The sequence below is a fragment of the Oncorhynchus gorbuscha genome, linkage group LG03, assembly GCF_021184085.1.
Source record: "Oncorhynchus gorbuscha isolate QuinsamMale2020 ecotype Even-year linkage group LG03, OgorEven_v1.0, whole genome shotgun sequence".
NCBI classification, from domain to species: domain Eukaryota; kingdom Metazoa; phylum Chordata; class Actinopteri; order Salmoniformes; family Salmonidae; genus Oncorhynchus; species Oncorhynchus gorbuscha.
The window spans coordinates 85,270,348-85,290,459 of NC_060175.1; the positions used below are offsets into that span (position 1 = coordinate 85,270,348).

At 40.6% G+C, this 20,112-nt stretch overlaps 1 protein-coding gene across 1 annotated transcript in view; it reads right to left on the bottom strand.

Annotated features, from left to right (window-relative positions):
- Positions 1 to 20,112, bottom strand: part of LOC124022445 (adherens junction-associated protein 1-like) — an 86,590-nt gene that overhangs the window by 16,270 nt on the left and 50,208 nt on the right. The window contains exon 2 of the mRNA XM_046337366.1: positions 15,853 to 16,604. Coding sequence (XP_046193322.1) covers positions 15,853 to 16,600 — 748 coding nt within the window. The 5' untranslated portion in view covers positions 16,601 to 16,604. The remainder of the gene's footprint in view (positions 1 to 15,852; positions 16,605 to 20,112) is intronic.

A 20,112-nucleotide genomic window follows, 5' to 3' on the forward strand; every position in this document is an offset into this window, starting at 1 on the left:
AACATCATCCCAACCATGAAGCACAGAGGGTGGCAGCATCATGTTGTGGGGGTGCTTTGCTGCGGGAGGGACTGGTGCACTTCACAAAATAGATGGCATCATGAGGGGGGGAAATTATGTGGATATATTGAATCAATATCTCAAGACATCAGTCAAGAAGTTAAAGCTTGGTCGCAAATGGGTCTTCTAAATGGACAATGACCCCAAGCACACTTCCAAAGTTGTGGCAAAATGGCTTAAGGACAAAAGAGTCAAGGTATTGGAGTGGCCATCACAAAGCCCTGACCTCAATCCTATAGAAAATGTGGGGCAGAACTGAAAAAGCGTGTGTGAGCAAGGAGGCCTACAAACCTGACTCCGTTACACCAGCTCTGTCAGGAGGAATGGGTAAAAATTCTCCCAACTTATTGTGGGAAGCTTGTGGAAGGCTACCCAAATTGTTTGACCCAAGTTTAACAATTTAAAGGCAATGCTACCAAATAGTAATTGAGTGTGTGTAAATTCTGAAATTCTGAGTAATTGAGTGTGTGTAAATTGAGAATGCGATGAAATAAATTAAAGCTGAAATAAATCATTCTCTCTACTATTATTCTGACATTTCACATTCTTAAAATAAAGTGGTGATCCTAACTGATCTCAGACAGGGAATTCTAACTAGGATTACATATCAGGAATTGTGAAAAACTGAGTTTAAATGTATTTGGCCAAGGTGTATGTAAACTTCCGACTTGAACTGTATTTTGCAGATGTTTTGCGGGTGTAGCAAAATGCTTATTTTCCTAACCCCACTAATGCATTAATACCTAATAATACAAAACAATACATGCAAATCCCCAAGATAATGCGAAATATATAACTATTAGAATGAGCATTGTCAGAGCCTGGAATGTAAATATATACAGTGCATGTATATGATTATGTGTATAGATATGGACAGTATATGAACAGTAAAGGTGTCTACAGGAGTAGTTACAGAGCCAGAATACAGTATATACATATGAAGTGGGTAAAACAATATGTAAACATTATTAAAATGACCTGTGCCAATGGCCTAAGGCACATATGTCAGAGTCAAGGCCCGCGGGCCACATCCGGCCCGCGAGAAGGTTTTTTACGGCCCCTGGGATGATCTTGATTTATTATTAGAACCGGCCCGCAGACCGCAGCAAGCCGGCAGCCCGCAGATCTTTTACACGCACCAATACTACATTTCCCACAATGCAACGGTGACGCACCGAGCAGTAGGCTGCTTCATTTCAATATTTATTGGCACAGCAGTTGTCAGCATCACAGTAAAATTAACTTTCAGATACCCATCAAAAATGGCAAAACGGAAGGTGGACACTGAGAACCGGGGGTTTCAAACAAGGTGGGAGTCGGAGTATTTGTTCACGGAGGTAGCTGGAAAACCTGTGTGTCTTCTGTGTGGAGAAAGTGTGGCGGTACTGAAAGAGTATAATCTGAGACGACATTATGAAACGAAACACGCGGACAAAAACAAGAATATGGACATGGAACAAAGGCTACAAAAGGCAGAGGAATTAAAACGAGGCCTCAAATCTCGACAGGCTCTGTTCAAAAAAGCCAAATCACAAGGCCAGGCTGCTGTCAAGGCCAGTTTTATTTTGGCAGAAGAGATCGCTAAATCAGCCCGGCCATTTACGGAGGGGGATTTCATCAAAAACTGCATGATTAAAGTTTGTGACGAAGTTTGCCCAGAAAAAAGGCAACTCTTTTTAAATGTGAGTCTGAGCAGAAACACCATTGCCGAGAGAGTAGACCAGTTGTCCATCAATCTAAAAGAGCAGCTTGTGAAAAAGGGAAAAGATTTCATTGCATATTCCTTGGCTGTGGATGAGAGCACCGACATTTCTGACATTGCCCAGTTGTCAATTTTCATCCGCGGAGTGGACTCCAGCCTAAGCGTGACAGAGGAGTTTTTGGCTTTACGTCCTATGCATGGCACAACTACGGGGCATGATTTGTATGAAGAGGTGTCAAGATGTGTAAATGAGATGGAGCTGCCTTGGGAAAAACTCGTGGGTTTGACAACCGACGGAGCACCTGCGATGTGTGGACACAGGAGCGGACTGGTGGCAAAGATACGGGAAAAGATGCAAGAGGAAAACGCGACAGGTGAGCTGACAGCTTATCATTGTATCATACACCAGGAAGCGTTGTGCGGTAAAGCCTTGAAAATGGAGCATGTAATGAGCATCATCACGCGCACAGTTAACTTTATCAGAGCCAAAGGTTTGAATCACCGCCAGTTCAAGGCATTTCTGACGGAGTTAGAAACGGAGCATGGTGATTTGCCTTATCACACAGAGGTGCGATGGCTAAGCCAGGGAAAGGTGCTTCAAAGATGTTTCGAGCTTCGTGAGGAGATTTGTCTGTTCTTGGACAGCAAAGGGAAAGACACAACACAACTCCGAGACGAAATGTTTCTGTGTGAAATGGCTTTTCTGTGTGACATTACGAGTCATCTGAATGCAATGAACTTGCAGCTGCAGGGTCGGGATCGTGTCATCTCTGATATGTACAGTACAGTGAAGGCATTTAAAACCAAACTGACTCTGTGGGAGACGCAGATGCGGAAAGAAAATTTGAGCCACTTTCCCAGCTGCCAGACCATGAAAGAGAAGCTCTCTACCAGTGCGTTCCCGAGCGCACAGTTGGCTGATAAAATAGGTATGCTTGCCGCTGACTTTCGACGCCGATTTGCTGACTTTGAAGCACAAAAGCAGGTTGGAACTGCTCGGTAACCCATTTGCTGTTGACGTGGAAAGCTCACCACCAAACCTCCAAATGGAGTTGATTGACCTCCAATGCAATGATGCACTGAGGGCAAAATATGCGGCAGTGGGTGCTGCGGAGTTCGCCCGTTTCCTCCCCGACACAATGCCCCAGCTGCGCATCCAGGCTGCTCAAACGTTGTCTATGTTTGGCAGCACATACCTGTGTGAACAACTGTTTTCTTTGATGAACTTGAACAAAACATCACACAGAAGTCGACTTACTGCTGAACACCTCCACTCAATTCTGAGGATTTCCTCAGCTCAGAGCCTTACCCCGAACATTGATGAACTTGTGGAAAAGATGGGACACCACCAAGTATCACCCTCAACCTCAAACAAGTGAACATTACTGTGCAATCACATATTTAGAGTTTTTACTCAGTTCAAGTTTAAAAGTTAAAGTTTAATATTTGTTTTCACTGCATGTTACTTCTCCTTAAACAAAGTGTTGTTTTTGATTAATAGATTTTTGCACTTTATTTTATTGTATTTCAATCCAATTATATTTTAAAAATATTTCAGTTGAGTGGATGATAGAAAATTGCTATTATTGTTTTTTTCTTTGAAGTAAATTTAGCCCACTTTTGCTAAAATAGAAAATATAGGCTACTGATGGTGCCTTGAATACCGGTTTCTTTCATTTAATGTTCATGTTATGGGGATTTTTATATAAAGGAAATTTGTCTTTTGTGTCTGTTGAAAATTAAAGATTACTGACAGAGCCATAAGAAAATATTGCTTTATTTATCTGATCATATTGGAATATATTTGTTAGGTTTTCAGTAGGTTCAATTAGGTTCACTAGACTATATGCGTCATTTAAAAAATTTCAATGAACATTCGAACAGTCCGGCCCTCGGCTTGTAGCTAAATTTTTTATTTGGCCCTCCGTCCATTTGACTTTGACACCCCTGGCCTAAGGACTGGCTGATTTCCAACTTTTCACTGTGTAAAGCAGGGAGACGCACCCTCACCCGCTTTATTTCCACAACATGTTAATGATTTAGCCCTACAAATCAAACATGCTAAACTTGGTGTTGAAGTTGCGGATATATTCCATCTTGTTGTATGCTGCTGACATAGTACTCCTTGCAGAGACCGAAGATGACCTCCAGAATATGTTGAATATTGTTAATTGATGGTGTAATAAATGGAGACTAGCGTTAAATCAAGAGAAGACCCAGGTTGATAATTTCATAAAGAAGGGAGTGCAGAGAAGTGCACACAACTATTGTTTTGGTACAACCCCATTATTCTACATTGTGCTCTATAAATACCATGGTTTCACTCTGGATGAACACATGACCTTGGAAGGTGGCATTAGATCACTAGTAGGTAGAGCCTGCAGAATCTACCTATGTAAGGAACTTGGTTAATGTGCTTATTCTCAGCTGTATAAATCCTGTGTGTGTCCGGTGATGGACTACGCTGCTGGGTATGAGGATCCAAAGTGCGTACTAATTGTAACAATGTTTGAAACCGAGCAATCTGCTGCCTTACTGGTGTGCACAAACTGACTCCAAACCTGGCCATCTATGGAGATATGGGTTGGGAACCATGTGTGATTAGGCAAAAATGTGGAACATGCTGATAAATATGCCAGTATCACAAAAAAAGTGACCTTAGTCATAGCTTTTCATGAGCCAGAAAATTGTTAGACATTTTTTGTGAAACTGATTTGCAGTATATATTCAGGAACAAATTACAGTGGTTGCTCCACAAAAAGTTTGAAGATTATGCTGCGAGACTGGTTGCTCCAGACCAGCGCAAGGGGGAGATTGAGCACTGATTATGCTTTTGGGTCCCATGGCGCTACTGTGTCTCTAACTGACAATGAATGGGTGACATATACCTAAATAGAAACTGATAATTGTGAACGACTTCAGTATTACTTACTAAAACTGTTTTTACACACGACTTCAGCATTACTTACTAAACTGTTGTTACACTAAGGTTTTTATTCTAGGAGGCTTAGACTACAATCAGGGTGTGGAAATGTTAGGATTATTTTTGCTCTTACTGTAGTTCTGTAGCCTACTCCCGACCAGTCACGTTGTACAGTGCCTGAGTGCAGGTCTAAGACACTGCATCGCAGTGCAAGCTATGTTGCTACAGATGCTGGTTAAATATCTGTGCTGGCCTTGACTGGGAGACCCATGAGATGACTGTAGGTTTTTGGTTTCTCTCCCTCTAAAAACAGAATCTGTCACGACTTCTGCCGAAGTCGTTGCCTCTCCTTGTTCAGGCGGTGCTCGGCGTTCGACGTCACCGGTCTTCTAGCCATCATTGATCCTTTTTTCATTTTCCATTGGTTTTGTCTTGTCTTCCCACACACCTGTTTTCAATCCCATTCATTACCTGTTGTGTATTTAACCCTCTGTTTCCCCTCATGTCTTTGTCAGAGATTGTTTTATTGTCAGTGTAGTGTGATTGTTGTATAGGTGCGCGTCGGGTCCTCGTACCCATGTTTGTTTGTTTATGTACATTTAGTGTTATGGAGCATACTCCGTGGACTTTATTAAAAGACTCCATTTGACTCTCCTGCGCCTGACTTCCCTGCCACCTATTACACCTATGCATGACAGAATCATTCTAAATAACAAACTGTCTTTATTTAGAAATTAGTAGCAATGTCTCACCACATGTTCAAGAATGTCCTTTTTCTTGCAAATTTTACGTTATTTGAAAACAAAATAATTTCCAAAATATTGTTATTTGTTAAACAAAGCGATTATTATTAATTTAGAATTATAAACTCATCAAAAAAAGAAACGTCCCTTTTTCAGACCCTGACTTTCAAAGATAATTCGTAAAAATTCAAATAACTTCACAGATCTTCATTTTAAAGGGTTTAAGCTTGGTTTCTTATGCTTGTTCAATTAACCAGAAACAATTAATTAACATGCAATGGTTGTTATGACACTAAAATCTTACAGACGGTAGGCAATTAAGGTCACAGTTATGAAAACTTAGTGCACTAAAGAAGCAGGATCCCTGCTCATTTGCGTGGACATGCCTTAGGCATGCTGCAAGGAGGCATGAGGACTGCAGATGTGGCCAGGGCACTAAATTGTTATGTCTGTACTGTGAGACGCCTAAGACAGCGCTACAGGGAGACAAGACGGACAGCTGATCGTCCCCGCAGTGGCAGACCACATGTAACAACACCTGCACAGGATCAGTACAGCCGAACATCACACCTGCGGGACAGGTACAGGATGGCAACAACAACTGCCCAAGTTACACCAGGAACGCATAATCCCTCCATCAGTGCTCAGACTGTCTGCAATAGGCTGAGAGAAGCTTGACTGAGGGCTTGTAGGTCTGTTGTAAGGCAGGTCCTCACCACACATCACTGGCAACAACGTTGCCGATGGGCACAAACCCACTGTCGCTAGACCAGACAGGACTGGGAAAAAGTGCTCTTCACTGACGAGTCACGTTTTTGTCTCACCAGGGGTGATGGTTGGATTTGCGTTTATCGTTGAAGGCATGAGCATTACACTGAGGCCTGTGCTCTGGAGCGGGATCGATTTGGAGGTGGAGGGTTCGTCATGGTCTGGGGCATCATTGGACTGAGATTGTTGTCATTGCAGGCAATCTCAACGCAGTGCGTTACAAGGAAGACATACTCCTCCCTCACGTGGTACCCTTCCTGTAGGCTCATCCTTACATGACCCTCCAGCTTGACAATTCCACCAGCCATACTGCTCGTTCTGTGCGTGATTTCCTGCAAGACAGGAATGTCAGTGTTCTGCCATGGCCAGCAAAGAGCCCGGATCTCAATCCCATTGAGCACATCTGGGACCTGTTGGATTGGAGGGTGAGTGCTAGGGCCATTCCCTCCAGAAATGTCTGGGGACTTGCAGGTGCCTTGGTGGAAGAGTGGGGTAACATCTCACAGCTAGAACTGGCAAATCTGGTGCAGTCCATGAGGAGGAGATGCACTGCAGTACTTAATGTTGCTGGTGGCCACACCAGATACTGACTTTTGATTTTGATTTTGACCCCCCTCCCCCTTTTCTCAGGGACACATAATTCCATTTCTGTTAGTCACATGTCTGTGGAACTTGTTTAGTTTTTGTCTCAGTTATTGAATCTTGTTATGTTCATACAAATATTTACACATGATAATTTTGCTGAAAATAAACGCATTTGACAGTTTCTTATTTTAATTTCTTAGTTAGGTTGGCTGTATCACAACTGGCCGTGAATGGTTGCAATTTCAGTATAATCCACCAGAAAAGACTAAACAAATAATACAACAATAAGTATTATTATGTATCACATCCAACCGTGATTGGGAGTCCCATAGGGCGGTGCACAATTGGCCCAGCGTTTCGCTCTCTCTAAAAACAGAAATAAATGTTTTTGCCTTTACAAATATTATAATGTCCTTTATTCAGATTACAATCTCTCACTTTTGTTTTTTTGAAAACAAAATAACCTACAAAATATCGTTATATATTATCAAGTTGATGGCACGGTCATATAGCCCGGCACCTACATAAAGCTGAGTAACTCACTCATTAATGGCTTGGATCAAAATAAATAAGTACCAAAATTCTTTATGATATACTTTAATAAAGACATGTTTTGGTTATCTTGACCTGGACACCATGTACAGTATTATAATAGCCCTACTGATCGTCGCAACGGTCTAAGACACTGTATCACAGTGCAAGATGCGTTGCTACAGATTTGATACCCATGCCGGCCGCCACGGCGAGACCCATATGTAATTATTGGCGGTCACGTCATTGAACAAAAAATATTCTGATATACTGTAGGCCTACCGTAGGCGACATGAGTCTCACTAGTGTTCAGTAATGTGCTGTTAAAAGTGGTGTAGGTCTTATTTATTTAAAGAGCATTTGAAGTAATAGACTACTCGCTGTGGTCAACTATTTTAGCACCTTTTCACGCTGCTCTGAGACAAGCATGGGGACTGGTCTTGATAAATCAATCAGATTTTTTATTTTCACTGTATCTCCGTTTGGGTATTGGTTAGACTACAATTAGGGTGTGGAAATGTTATGCTCTTAGTATTGTAGCCTCATCCTTTCATCCTAACGGAAACCCTGAGGGTTTTCCATTTTTTTTGGAATAGAAACAACGATATTAATTTTATTAATTAAGCACAATTTCTTAAAATCAGTCCCATATACTATGTTCTTACAAAAAAAGCTCCTAAATTCTCTAGCACAGCCACTATTGAAGGCAATTAAATGCTTCTCAAAGATCCCCTCTGGTGGTCAAACTAGCTCTAACTAGCTTTAGTGGTTACAATAGCCGATTCTTAAATAACGTGCCATATAATTCTGCGGCACCATGCAAGCTGTGCTGCAGTAAGCTGCAACTTGTAAAGGACGAACCAGAGTACTATGGGGTGTTAACCAAATCAAGGACACACTTTTTCTGATCCACCAGGAAAAATGGACAGTTGTTATTTGTTTTAAACCTAAACTTAGAACATACACTCTTCAATTATAAGGTACTTTTTTGAGCTCTCCTAGATTTGCCATTGAGTAACATAAGCATGCTGGTAGTCTTTTGTTTCGAACACAGCCTTGCATCTAACACTGATCTTACAGTGTTAGACTTTCAAAAGGCACTTCAGACAAACAGATTGTAACTTTGGTGCACATAGAATGGAGTCATGAGTGCGTGTTCTGCACAGTCTGAGAAAACCCAGCTGAGTAGGTCTGGATGGGGCTGGGTTCATATGAATTGAAACATCTGTACCACTGGGTCAAAGCTAAAAGTTAAGATATAGTCTACTGTAGAAGTATGGCAGTTTCCCATTTCACTATGCCATATTGTGCCTTCAGAAAGTATTCACACCAATTAACGTTTTCAACATTTTGTTGTGTAACAGCCTGAATGTAAAATGGATTAAATTGAAATTGTGTGTTACTGGTACACACAGTACCCCATAATGTCGAAGTGGAATTGTCTTTTGAGATGTTTTTGTTGTTGTTAAAAATGAAAAGCTAAAATGTCTTGAGTCAATAAGTATTCAACCCTTATGATATGGCAAGCCTAGATAAGTTAATGAGTTTAAATGTGCATAATAAGTCACGTACACTATTAAGTTGCATGGACTCCCTCTTAGTGCAATAATAGTGTTTAACATTATTTTTGAATGATTACCTCATCACTGTACCCCACACATTCAATTATCTGTAAGGTCCCTCAGTGGAGAATTGAATTTCAAACACAGATTCAACCACAAAGAGCAGGGAGGTTTTCCAATGCCTGCAAGGAAATAACAAAAGCATACGTTGAATATGTAATTACACTTTGGATGGTGTATCAATACACCCAGTCACCGTGAAGATACAGGCAACCTTCCTAACTCAGTTGTCGGAGAGGAAGGAAACCACTGAGGGATTTAACCAGGATGCCAATGGTGACTTTAAAACAATTAGAGTTTAATGGCTGTGATAGGAAAACACTGAGTGTTTACTAACCTAAATGACAGAGAGAAAAGAAGTAAGCCTGTACTGAATGAAAATATTCCAAAAAATGCATCCTCTTTGCAATAAGGCACTAAATCAAAACTGCAAAAAATGTGGCAAACAAACAAACAAACTTAATGTCCTGAATACAAAGCATTATGTTTGGGGCAAATCCAACACAACACGTCACTAAGTACCACTCTTCATATTTTTAAGCATGGTGGTGGCTGCATCATGTTATTGCTATGCTTGTCATCAGCAAGGATTAGGGAGTTTTTTAGGATATGTTAGCAGTTGAAGTCCAAAGCAAATCAGGGGGAGAAAAATAGATTTATCTGAGAAGGACAAATCATAGCTGTTATGCTGGGAGGTAGATGTTTAGCCTCCCCTGTCCTCAGATTTTCTCCACAGAACAAAGGAACAGGATGCCATTTATAACCCCCCACCCTATCCTTGGGTTGACCAATCAGAAGTCCTTGCAGTGCACCTGGGCCAATAGCCAAATAACAATAATAAGTATCCTGCTCCAGACTCAATGTACAGACCACATGGCACATGTAGTTCTGAGTCCAGGACAGATTCTAAACAGGTGTTAAACTGAAGACCAAGTATTTACATTGACAATTACCTATTGACCATTAGTACTCTCGTCCTCTCATCCTCTGCATTGTGTATTTATCTTCAAAATATTCTGATAGATAAAACTAAACAGAATAGAGCTAAGCACAGGCAAAATCCTAGAGGAAAACATGGTTCACTGCATTCCAACAGACACTGGGAGACAAATTCATCTTTCAGCAGGACAATAATCTAAAACACAAAGCCAAATATACACTGGAGTTTCTTACCAAGATGACGTTGAATGTTCTTGAGTGGCCGAGTAACAGTTTTGACTTCAATCAGCTTGAAAATCTATAGCAAGACTTGAAAATGGCTGTCTAGCAATAATCAACAACCAACTTGACAGAGCTTGAAGGATTTTAAACATAATAATGTGCAAATATTGTACAATTCAGGTGGTCAAAGCTCTTAGAGACTTACCCAAAAACACTCACAGCTGTAATTGCTGCCAAAGGTGATTCTAACATGTATTGACTCAGGGGTGTGAATACATATGTAAATGAGATTTGTGTATTTCTTTTTTCAATAAATGTGCAAAAATGTCTAAAAACATGTGTTCACTTTGTGATTATGGGGTATTCTGTGTAGATTGATAAGAAAAACAAATATTTAATCCATTCTGAATTCAGTCTGTAACATAACAAAATGTGGAACAAGTCAAGGGGTATGAATACTTTCTGAAGGCACTGTATGTTCAATGAAATCATCCTACTGTATAGTTATGTATTGGCATTTACCACATCTGGCCAAATGTCCATAGTCTACAATGTCTTGAGATGTTTTAACACTTGTACAGTTTAGTGGTCAATATATTCCAGCGGACCCTTTGGTTGCACACTGCAGTGGGAACGTGATTGTATGACATTCATGTAAATTTACCCACTGGGGAAAGTCAGTTAACATAGTGCTAGGTCATACATCATTAAACCTCACTCTAGTTTTACTGCCACCTGCATAGTCCATTAAAGAAGCAGAGCCTCTTCGTTGATTTCATTAAATGGTAAATCTAATGTGCATAGCCAGTCAACTTCATGTGTTCGCGGCATGGAGAGACTTTGAGAGACCATAAAATCACACATTACTTTGTACATCAAATGGACAGGAATCAGTAACAACATTTAATATGGGATCAATATCACGTCAAATGAATTCGCAAATGTAAATCACCAATCCACAAATATAAATCACTTTCCACAAATGTAAATCACTATCCACAAATGCAATTCACTATTAACAAACAAACACCATTTGATTTGTATATGTAAATCGAGGGCCTTAAGTAAAATGACTGGCATAAAGATTTGCACATATGAGAGGTATGCACAAACATGACAGATATGGCAAACCTGCAACTCCATATTTGGAAGCACTTATGTCACCTGACTTTTGGCTGGGATTTTACGACTACAAATCGCTTTCTATCATAATAACTTTTTTCTTTGTGGGTAAATTTCTTATCTTTTTCTTGTCGTCAAATCCCTGCCAAAAGTCAGGTGTAATAACTTCCAAATATGGAGTTGCAGGTTTGCCATATCTGTCATGTTTGTGCATATCTCTCCTAATGTGCAAATCTTTACGGCATTCATTTTACTTAAGGCCCTCGGTTTTTCTTATTTTTTAAATATTTTCTACACTGTAGAAAAATAATGAAGACATCAAAACTATGAAATAACACATATGGAATCACGTAGTAACGATAAAAGTGTTAATCAAAACAAAATATTATTCAAAGTAGCCACCCTTTGCCTTGATGACAGTATTGGCACACTCTTGGCATTCTATCAACCAGCTTCATGAGGTGAGAATGAATTTCAATTAACAGGTGTGCCTTGTTCAAAGTTAATTTGTGGAATTTCTTTCTTTCTTAATGCGTTGGAGCCAATTAGTTGTGTTGTGACATCTCAACATCAACTGTTCATAGGAAACCACGTGAATCAGGCCTTCATGGTCGAATTGCTGCAAAGAAACCACCATAAGAAGAGACTTGCTTGGGCCAAGAAACACAAGCAATGGGCATTAGACCGGTGGAAATCTGTCCTTTGGTCTGATGAGTCCAAATTTGAGATTTTTGGTTCCAACCGACATGTCTTTGTGAGGCGCAGAGTAGGTGAACAGATGATCTCCGTATGTGTGGTTCCCAACGTGAAACACGGAGATGGTGTGGGGTTGCTTTGCTGTGGACACTGTCAGTGATTTATTTAGAATTCAAGGCACCCTTAACAGCATGGCTACCACAGCATTCTGCCACAATACACCATCCCATCTGGTTTGCGCTTAGTGGGACTATCTTTTATTTTTCAACAGGACAATGACCCAACACACCTCCAGGCTGTGTAAGGGCTATTCAACCAAGAACGAGAGTGATGGAGTGCTGTATCAGATGATCTGGCATCCACAATCACCCGATCTCAACCCAATTGAGTTGGTTTGGGATGAGTTGGTCCTCAGAGTGAAGGAAAAGCAGCCAACAAGTGCTCAGCATATGTGGGAACTTCTTCAAGATTGTTGGAAAAGCATTCCTCATGAAGCTGGTTGAGAGAATGATAAGAGTGTGCAAAAGCTGTCATCAAGGCAAAAAGTGACTACTTTGAAGAATATAAAATATACTTTGATTTGTTTAACACTTACTACATGATTCCATATGACTTATATCATAGTTTGATGTCTTCCCTATTATTCTACAACATAGTAAAAGTAAAGAAAAACCCTTGACTGGTACTGTATATTTAGTTATACCATGGTACCACAAACATGTGGTAAGAACAATTTAACAATGCTCTATCTGCAAATCACAATATATTTAACACTTTCAAAACAGTAATACAATGCCCGTATAAACGAATAGACCTATAGTGCCTATCATAAGAAATCACCCCCCTTGGATTTCTTTCACATTTTGTTGCGATACAAAGTGGGATTGGAATGGATTTAATTGTGATTAATTGTCACTGATCTACACAAAATACTCCATAATGTCAATGTGAAATGGACATTCTATGAATATTTACAAAATAAATCAATAAAATGTCTTGGTTTTTCTGTATCAGTATTCACCCCCATTGTTATGGCAAGGCTAGATAAGTTCGGGAGTAGAAATTTGCTTAACAAATCACATAATATGTTGCATGGACTAATATAATATGAGTTACCCTTTTTGGGATAGGGGGCAGCATTTCACTTCTGGCTGAATAGCGTGCCCAGAGTGAACTGCCTCCTACTATTTCCCAGATGCTAATATATGCATATTATTATTAGTATTGGATATAAAACACTCTGAAGTTTCTAAAACTCTTTGAATGATGTCTGTGAGTATAACAGAACTCATATGGCAGGCAAAAACCTGAGAAGAAATCCAAACAGGAAGTGAGAAATCTGAGGTTGGTCAATTTTCAACCCAGTCCCTATTGAATGAGATATGGATGAAGTTGCACTTCCTAGGGCTTCCACTAGATGTCAACCGTCTTTAGAAAATGGGTTGAGGATTCTACTATAAAGGAGGGGCTCATGAGAGCTCTTTGAGACAGTGGTCTGGCAGGGTGTCTCAGGCTTGTGACGCACATCCGACAGTTTGCTCTCATTCTAGTGCTTTTCTTCAGACAATGAAATTCTCCAGTTGGAACCTTATTGATGATTTATGTTAAAAACATCCTAAAGATTGATTCCATACATCTTTTGCCTTGTACTAGGCTGAACACGTAACAACAAGTGGCTAAATGATGGACTTTATGGAACAAATCAGTCATTTATTGTCGAACTGGGATTCCTGGGAGTGCCTTCTGATGAAGCTCATCAAAGGTAAGTTAATATTTATAGTGTTTTTTCTAATGTCTGTTGACTCCAAAATGGTGGCTATTTCTTTGGCTGGATTAGGCTCTGAGCACCGTTCTCAGATTATGCTTTTTCCGTAAAGTATTTTTAAAATCTGACAAAGTGGTTGCATTAAGCAGAAGTCTATCTTTAATTCTGTGAATAACAGTTGAATCTTTTATCAATGTTTATTATGAGTATTTCTGCAAAATCACCAGATATTTTGGAATCAAAACATTGCTGCACATAACGCGCCAATGTAAACTGAGATTTTTGGATATAAATATGCACATTATCGAACAAAGCATACATTTATTGTGTAACATGATGTCCTATGAGTGTCATCTGATGAAGATCATCAAAGGTTAGTGATTAATTGTATCTATATTTCTGCTTTTTGTGACTCCTCTCTTTGGCTGGAAAAATGGCTGTGTTTTTTTTACTTGGCTATGACCTAACATAATCAAATGCTGTGCTTTCGCTGTAAGCATTTTTTAAATCGGACACGATGGGTAGATTAACAAGATGTTTATCTTTCATTTGCTGTATTGGACTTGTTAATGTGTGAAAGTTACATAATGATTTTTTTTTAATGGATTTTGCGCGGTGCCTTTTCACTGGAATGTTGTTGAGGGATTGAACACCTGCCCTAGTAAGGTTAACATGATTTTTAATGTCCATCTCTGTACCCCACACATACACATACTGTAATTGTAAGGTCCCTCAGTCAAGTAGTGGATTTCAGGCGCAGATTCAACCACAAAGACCAGGGAGGTTTTCCAGTGCCTCAAAAAGAAGGGCACCAATTGGTAGATTGGTTAAAAAAAAGCTGAATATTTTTTTGTGCATGGTGAAGTTATTAATTTGGCTTTGGGGGGTGTATCAATACACCCAGTCACTACAAAGATACTGGCATCCTTCCAAACTGAGTTGCATGAGGCCAATGGTGATTTTAAAAAAGTATGAGTTTAAATGACTGTGATAGGATCAACAATATTGTAGTTACTCTACAATACTAATCTAAGCCTGCACAGAATAAAAGTAGTTCTTAACATGCATCCTGTTTGCAACAAGACACTTAAGTTATACAGCAAAAAATGTAACAAAGGAATTAACCTTTTATCCTGAATACAAATTGTTATGTTTGGGGCAAATCCAACACCACATCACTCAGTACAATTCTCCATATTTTCAAGCATGGAGGTGGCTGCATCCTGTTATAGGTATGCTTGTCGTCATCAAGGACTGAGGAGTTTCAGGCAAAACTGTAAAGGAAATCCTGGTTCAGTCTGCTTTCCACCAGAGATTGGGAGATGATCTTATGACCAGACTTGAAAATGGCTGTCTACCAACCATCAACAACCAAGTTGACAAAGCTTGAAGAATTTAAAAGATAATAACGTGCAAATATTGCATAATGCAGGTGTGCAAAGCTCGAAGACTTACCCAAATAGACTCACAGCTGTAATCGTTGCCAAAGTGTTTCTAGCATGTGTTGACTAATGGGTGTGAATACTCAAGATATATTTGTTTTTTATTTTTTTCCATTTAGAATTGTTCTAGCACTTTGACATTAAAGTATTTTGTGTAGATCGTTGACAGAAAAAGACAATTACATCAATTTTAATCCCACAATAAAATGTTAAGAAATCTAAGGGGGTGAATACTTACGATAGGCAATGTAACTACAGAGGTATAAACATGGCATATGCCTATTCTGAAAACAAAAACTGCTGAATAAAACAAAACAGTTTGCTCTAAGTCACAGCTCCTTTAAATTCAGGGGAAAGATTAAGTGTCCTAAAATATTAATTGGCCGATGGTTAGGGAAGTTGTGCTTTGAATAGTTGAACAATTTTTAGGGTCCCATCCCTCTCAATACCCTAGATATGTCAAAATAAGAACACTTACATCACTGAATGATATTTCACTTATTTTACACAAATATTCCACACATTCTTTACTTATCTTTCCCAGACAACTGCAATTCGTGCCAAAATCTTGCTTCAAACAGTTAGCAATGGGTGTATAATAACGTGATGCACTCCTGCTGTCTTCCTGACTAGCCTTGACACGACAAATCCAGCTGCACTTAAGACAGGATAGAAATACATATGAATAACTTTCGAAATTGCATGATAGAAAACATAGGAAAGGAGTTTTACCTGGTGTGTCTCCATATGGCTTTGGTGGTTTGACAGTCTCCCCTAAACTGATGCTGGCCTTGGTGGTGCTCAGCATCCTAGGTTGTGGTGTGGTCACCACCGCGAACGTCCTCTGGGGGCTCTTGGTGGTGGTAGTGGTGGTGGTGGCCACAGTAGTGGTCAAGGCCTTGGTGGACAGCGTGGAGTTGGCTGCCGTTTTCCCCTCACCATCGTCAAAGTTGTCCTCCGTCCCTGTGGGTCCCCAGTCGATATATCCGGCCACAGTCGTGGTCCTGCCATCCTGAGATTTGTCGTCGGCGTCCCATTTCAGCTGTCTCCGAGCCCTCCGTAACAACCTCACCACGTCTGTTTTGCTCCCCCTGGGAAGACCTACCGCTGCTGCCAAATCCCCCGCCTTGGTGGATGTGTATTTCAACCGGCACTCCTTACATGGCTGTCCTTTGTGTGCCAGTCTCCTGTACTTTTGACCCCTGACCTTTGGCACTGGCCCTCCCCTGCTGTCTGGAAGTGGAACGGGGTTGAGGAGCCGGTGAGCCAGAGTGCTCACAGTCCTCCAATGGAGAATGTTGGGAGTTTCCCAGAGGGGCGCCGAGTGGGGCCGGGGGCGAGGCACAGGTTTGGGGAAGAGCTTGATCCCCAGGCCCTGACTGAGGGGGCTACACAGGGAGAAATCCAGGGTGAGGTGGGTCATGGCCAGGAGGATCCACACCTGACGCCCTAGACAGCTCCCTGGCCGTAGAGCAGACATCGGACTGGGGAGAAAAGGAGAGGCCATTTTAGACATGGCGTCGGTGCACATTTTAAACCAAAAGGCATAGTAGTAGTTTTGTAGATGAAGGGTTGGTTTCCCAGACATGCAATAAGCATAATCCTAGACTAAAAAGCACATTAGGCCTAATCTAGGACTAAAATCCAGACATATCTGAATTTTCCTCTCAGGCAAAATTCTGCTCTCTGACTAACTAAACTCTGGCAAATTGAGCACCTGAAATGGCAAAGGTTAGACACTAAAAAAATAGTTTAATACATTTTCAAAGATTAAGGCTTTAAAATAATGCTCTGTGCTGTCAAATGCAGCAAGGATTTATCCTTTATTTTACAGGTTTAGTTCTTCAATCCAGTCATGATTAACTGTAAAAAAATATATATATAAAAAATATTTAAAAAAAGGTCAGGCCTAGTTTAGCTGATCATAATATTCAGCATAGAATGTCATCTTGATTCCCGAGGGGCAATTAGATTATGCTGCGAAATAGCACTGAAGGGTGTCATATAATATAAAGTCAGAATTAGACATGGCTTGATGTGAGTATGATTTTGAATATGAAAATTTAAAGGTAGACTTAGAGACACGACATCAGCATGCACAGCGGGGCCACTTCCTGTTTATAATATATCAACAACAACAGACTTCAAATCTGTCAAACCTGCCACCATTGGCATGTCTCAAAAGAGGGCTCAGGGGTAGTATTGGCAGATTAAATGTTTTTTCTGTTATTGATATCTATAAACAGGACATCACCCCAATACTACATTTAACATTGGAAGGAATACATTCTTTATCATTTTAGTCATCAATAACATCATTAAAACTCTCAAACAAACATTTAAACACCTGTTAAATGTTACCCTGTTTCCAAATCCTCCACTGATTGATATCTATAAACAGGACCCTGTCCCATAAGCACTGACATGTGAAGTTCATAAGAGAACATCAAATTTGGTGTCAAATGAAAGCTAAGAGTCTATACTTAAGAAAAGGCATACAGTGCCTTGCGAATGTATTCGGCCCCCTTGAACTTTGCGACCTTTTGCCACATTTCAGGCTTCAAACATAAAGATATAAAACTGTATTTTTTTGTGAAGAATCAACAACAAGTGGGACACAATCATGAAGTGGAACGACATTTATTGGATATTTCAAATTTTTTAAACAAATCAAAAACGGAAAAATTGGGCGTGCAAAATTATTCAGCCCCTTTACTTTCAGTGCAGCAAACTCTCTCCAGAAGTTCAGTGAGGATCTCTGAATGATCCAATGTTGACCTAAATGACTAATGATGATAAATACAATCCACCTGTGAATTTTCAGTTTTTTTTTTCTTAGACAAACGTGATGAACAAATCAGAGCGATTTCTCCTACACAAATAATATTTTTGGAAAAACTAAACATTTGCTATCTAACTGAGAATCTCCTCATTGAAAATATCCAAAGTTCTTCAAAGGTAAATGATTTTATTTGAATGCTTTTCTTGTTTTTGTGAAAATGTTGCCTGCTGAATGCGAGGCTTAATGCTATGCTAGCTATCAATACTCTTACACAAATGCTTGTGTAGCTATGGTTGAAAATCATATTTTGAAAATCTGAGATGACAGTGTTGTTAACAAAAGGCTAAGCTTGTGAGCAAATATATTTATTTCATTTCATTTGCGATTTTCATGAATAGTTAACGTTGCGTTATGCTAATGAGCTTCAAATCAAATCAAATTGTATTTGTCACATACACATGGTTAGCAGATGTTAATGCGAGTGTAGCGAAATTTTTGTGCTTCTAGTTCTGACAATGCAGTAATAACCAACAAGTAATCTAACTAACAATTCCAAAACTACTGTCTTATACACAGTGTAAGGGGATAAAGAATATGTACATAAGGATATATGATTGAGTGATGGTACAGAGCAGCATAGGCAAGATACAGTAGATGGTATCGAGTACAGTATATACATATGAGATGAGTATGTAAACAAAGTGGCATAGTTAAAGTGGCTAGTGATACATGTATTACATAAGGATGCAGTCGATGATATAGAGTACAGTATATACGTATGCATATGAGATGAATAATGTAGGGTAAGTAACATTATATAAGGTAGCATTGTTTAAAGTGGCTAGTGATATATTTACATCATTTCCCATCAATTCCCATTATTAACGTGGCTGGAGTTGAGTCAGTGTCAGTGTCAGTGTGTTGGCAGCAGCCACTCAATGTTAGTGGTGGCTGTTTAAAAGTCTGATGGCCTTGAGATAGAAGCTGTTTTTCAGTCTCTCGGTCCCAGCTTTGATGCACCTGTACTGACCTCGCCTTCTGGATGATAGCGGGGTGAACAGGCAGTGGCTTGGGTGGTTGATATCCTTGATGATCTTTATGGCCTTCCTGTAACATTGGGTGGTGTAGGTGTCCTGGAGGGCAGGTAGTTTGCCCCCAGTGATGCGTTGTGCAGACCTCACTACCCTCTGGAGAGCCTTACGGTTGAGGGCGGAGCAGTTGCCGTACCAGGCGGTGATACAGCCCACCAGGATGCTCTCGATTGTGCATCTGTAGAAGTTTGTGATTGCTTTTGGTGACAAGCCAAATTTCTTCAGCCTCCTGAGGTTGAAGAGACGCTGCTGTGCCTTCTAAACGATGCTGTCTGTGTGAGTGGACCAATTCAGTTTGTCTGTGATGTGTATGCCGAGGAACTTAAAACTTGCGACCCTCTCCACTACTGTTCCATCGATGTGGATAGGGGGGTGTTCCCTCTGCTGTTTCCTGTCCACAATCATCTCCTTAGTTTTGTTGACGTTGAGTGTGAGGTTATTTTCCTGATGCCACACTCCGAGGCCCTCACCTCCTCCCTGTAGGCTGTCTCGTCGTTGTTGGTAATCAAGCCTACCACTGTTGTGTCGTCCGCAAACTTGATGATGATTGAGTTGGAGGCGTGCGTGGCCACGCAGTCGTGGGTGAACAGGGAGTACAGGAGAGGGCTCAGAACGCACCCTTGTGGGGCCCCAGTGTTGAGGATCAGCGGGGAGGAGATGTTGTTGCCTACCCTCACCACCTGGGGGCGGCCCGTCAGGAAGTCCAGTACCCAGTTGCACAGGGCGGGGTCGAGACCCAGGGTCTCGAGCTTGATGACGAGCTTGGAGGGTACTATGGTGTTGAATGCCGAGCTGTATTCGATGAACAGCATTCTCACATAGGTATTCCTCTTGTCCAGATTGCTTAGGGCAGTGTGCAGTGTGGTTGAGATTGCATCGTCTGTGGACCTATTTGGGCGGTAAGCAAATTGGAGTGGGTCTAGGGTGTCAGGTAGGTGTGGAGGTGATATGGTCCTTGACTAGTATCTCAAAGCACTTCATGATGACGGAAGTGAGTGCTATGGGGCGGTAGTCGTTTAGCTCAGTTACCTTAGCTTTCTTGGGAACAGGAACAATGGTGGCCCTCTTGAAGCATGTGGGGACAGCAGACTGGTATAGGGATTGATTGAATATGTCCGT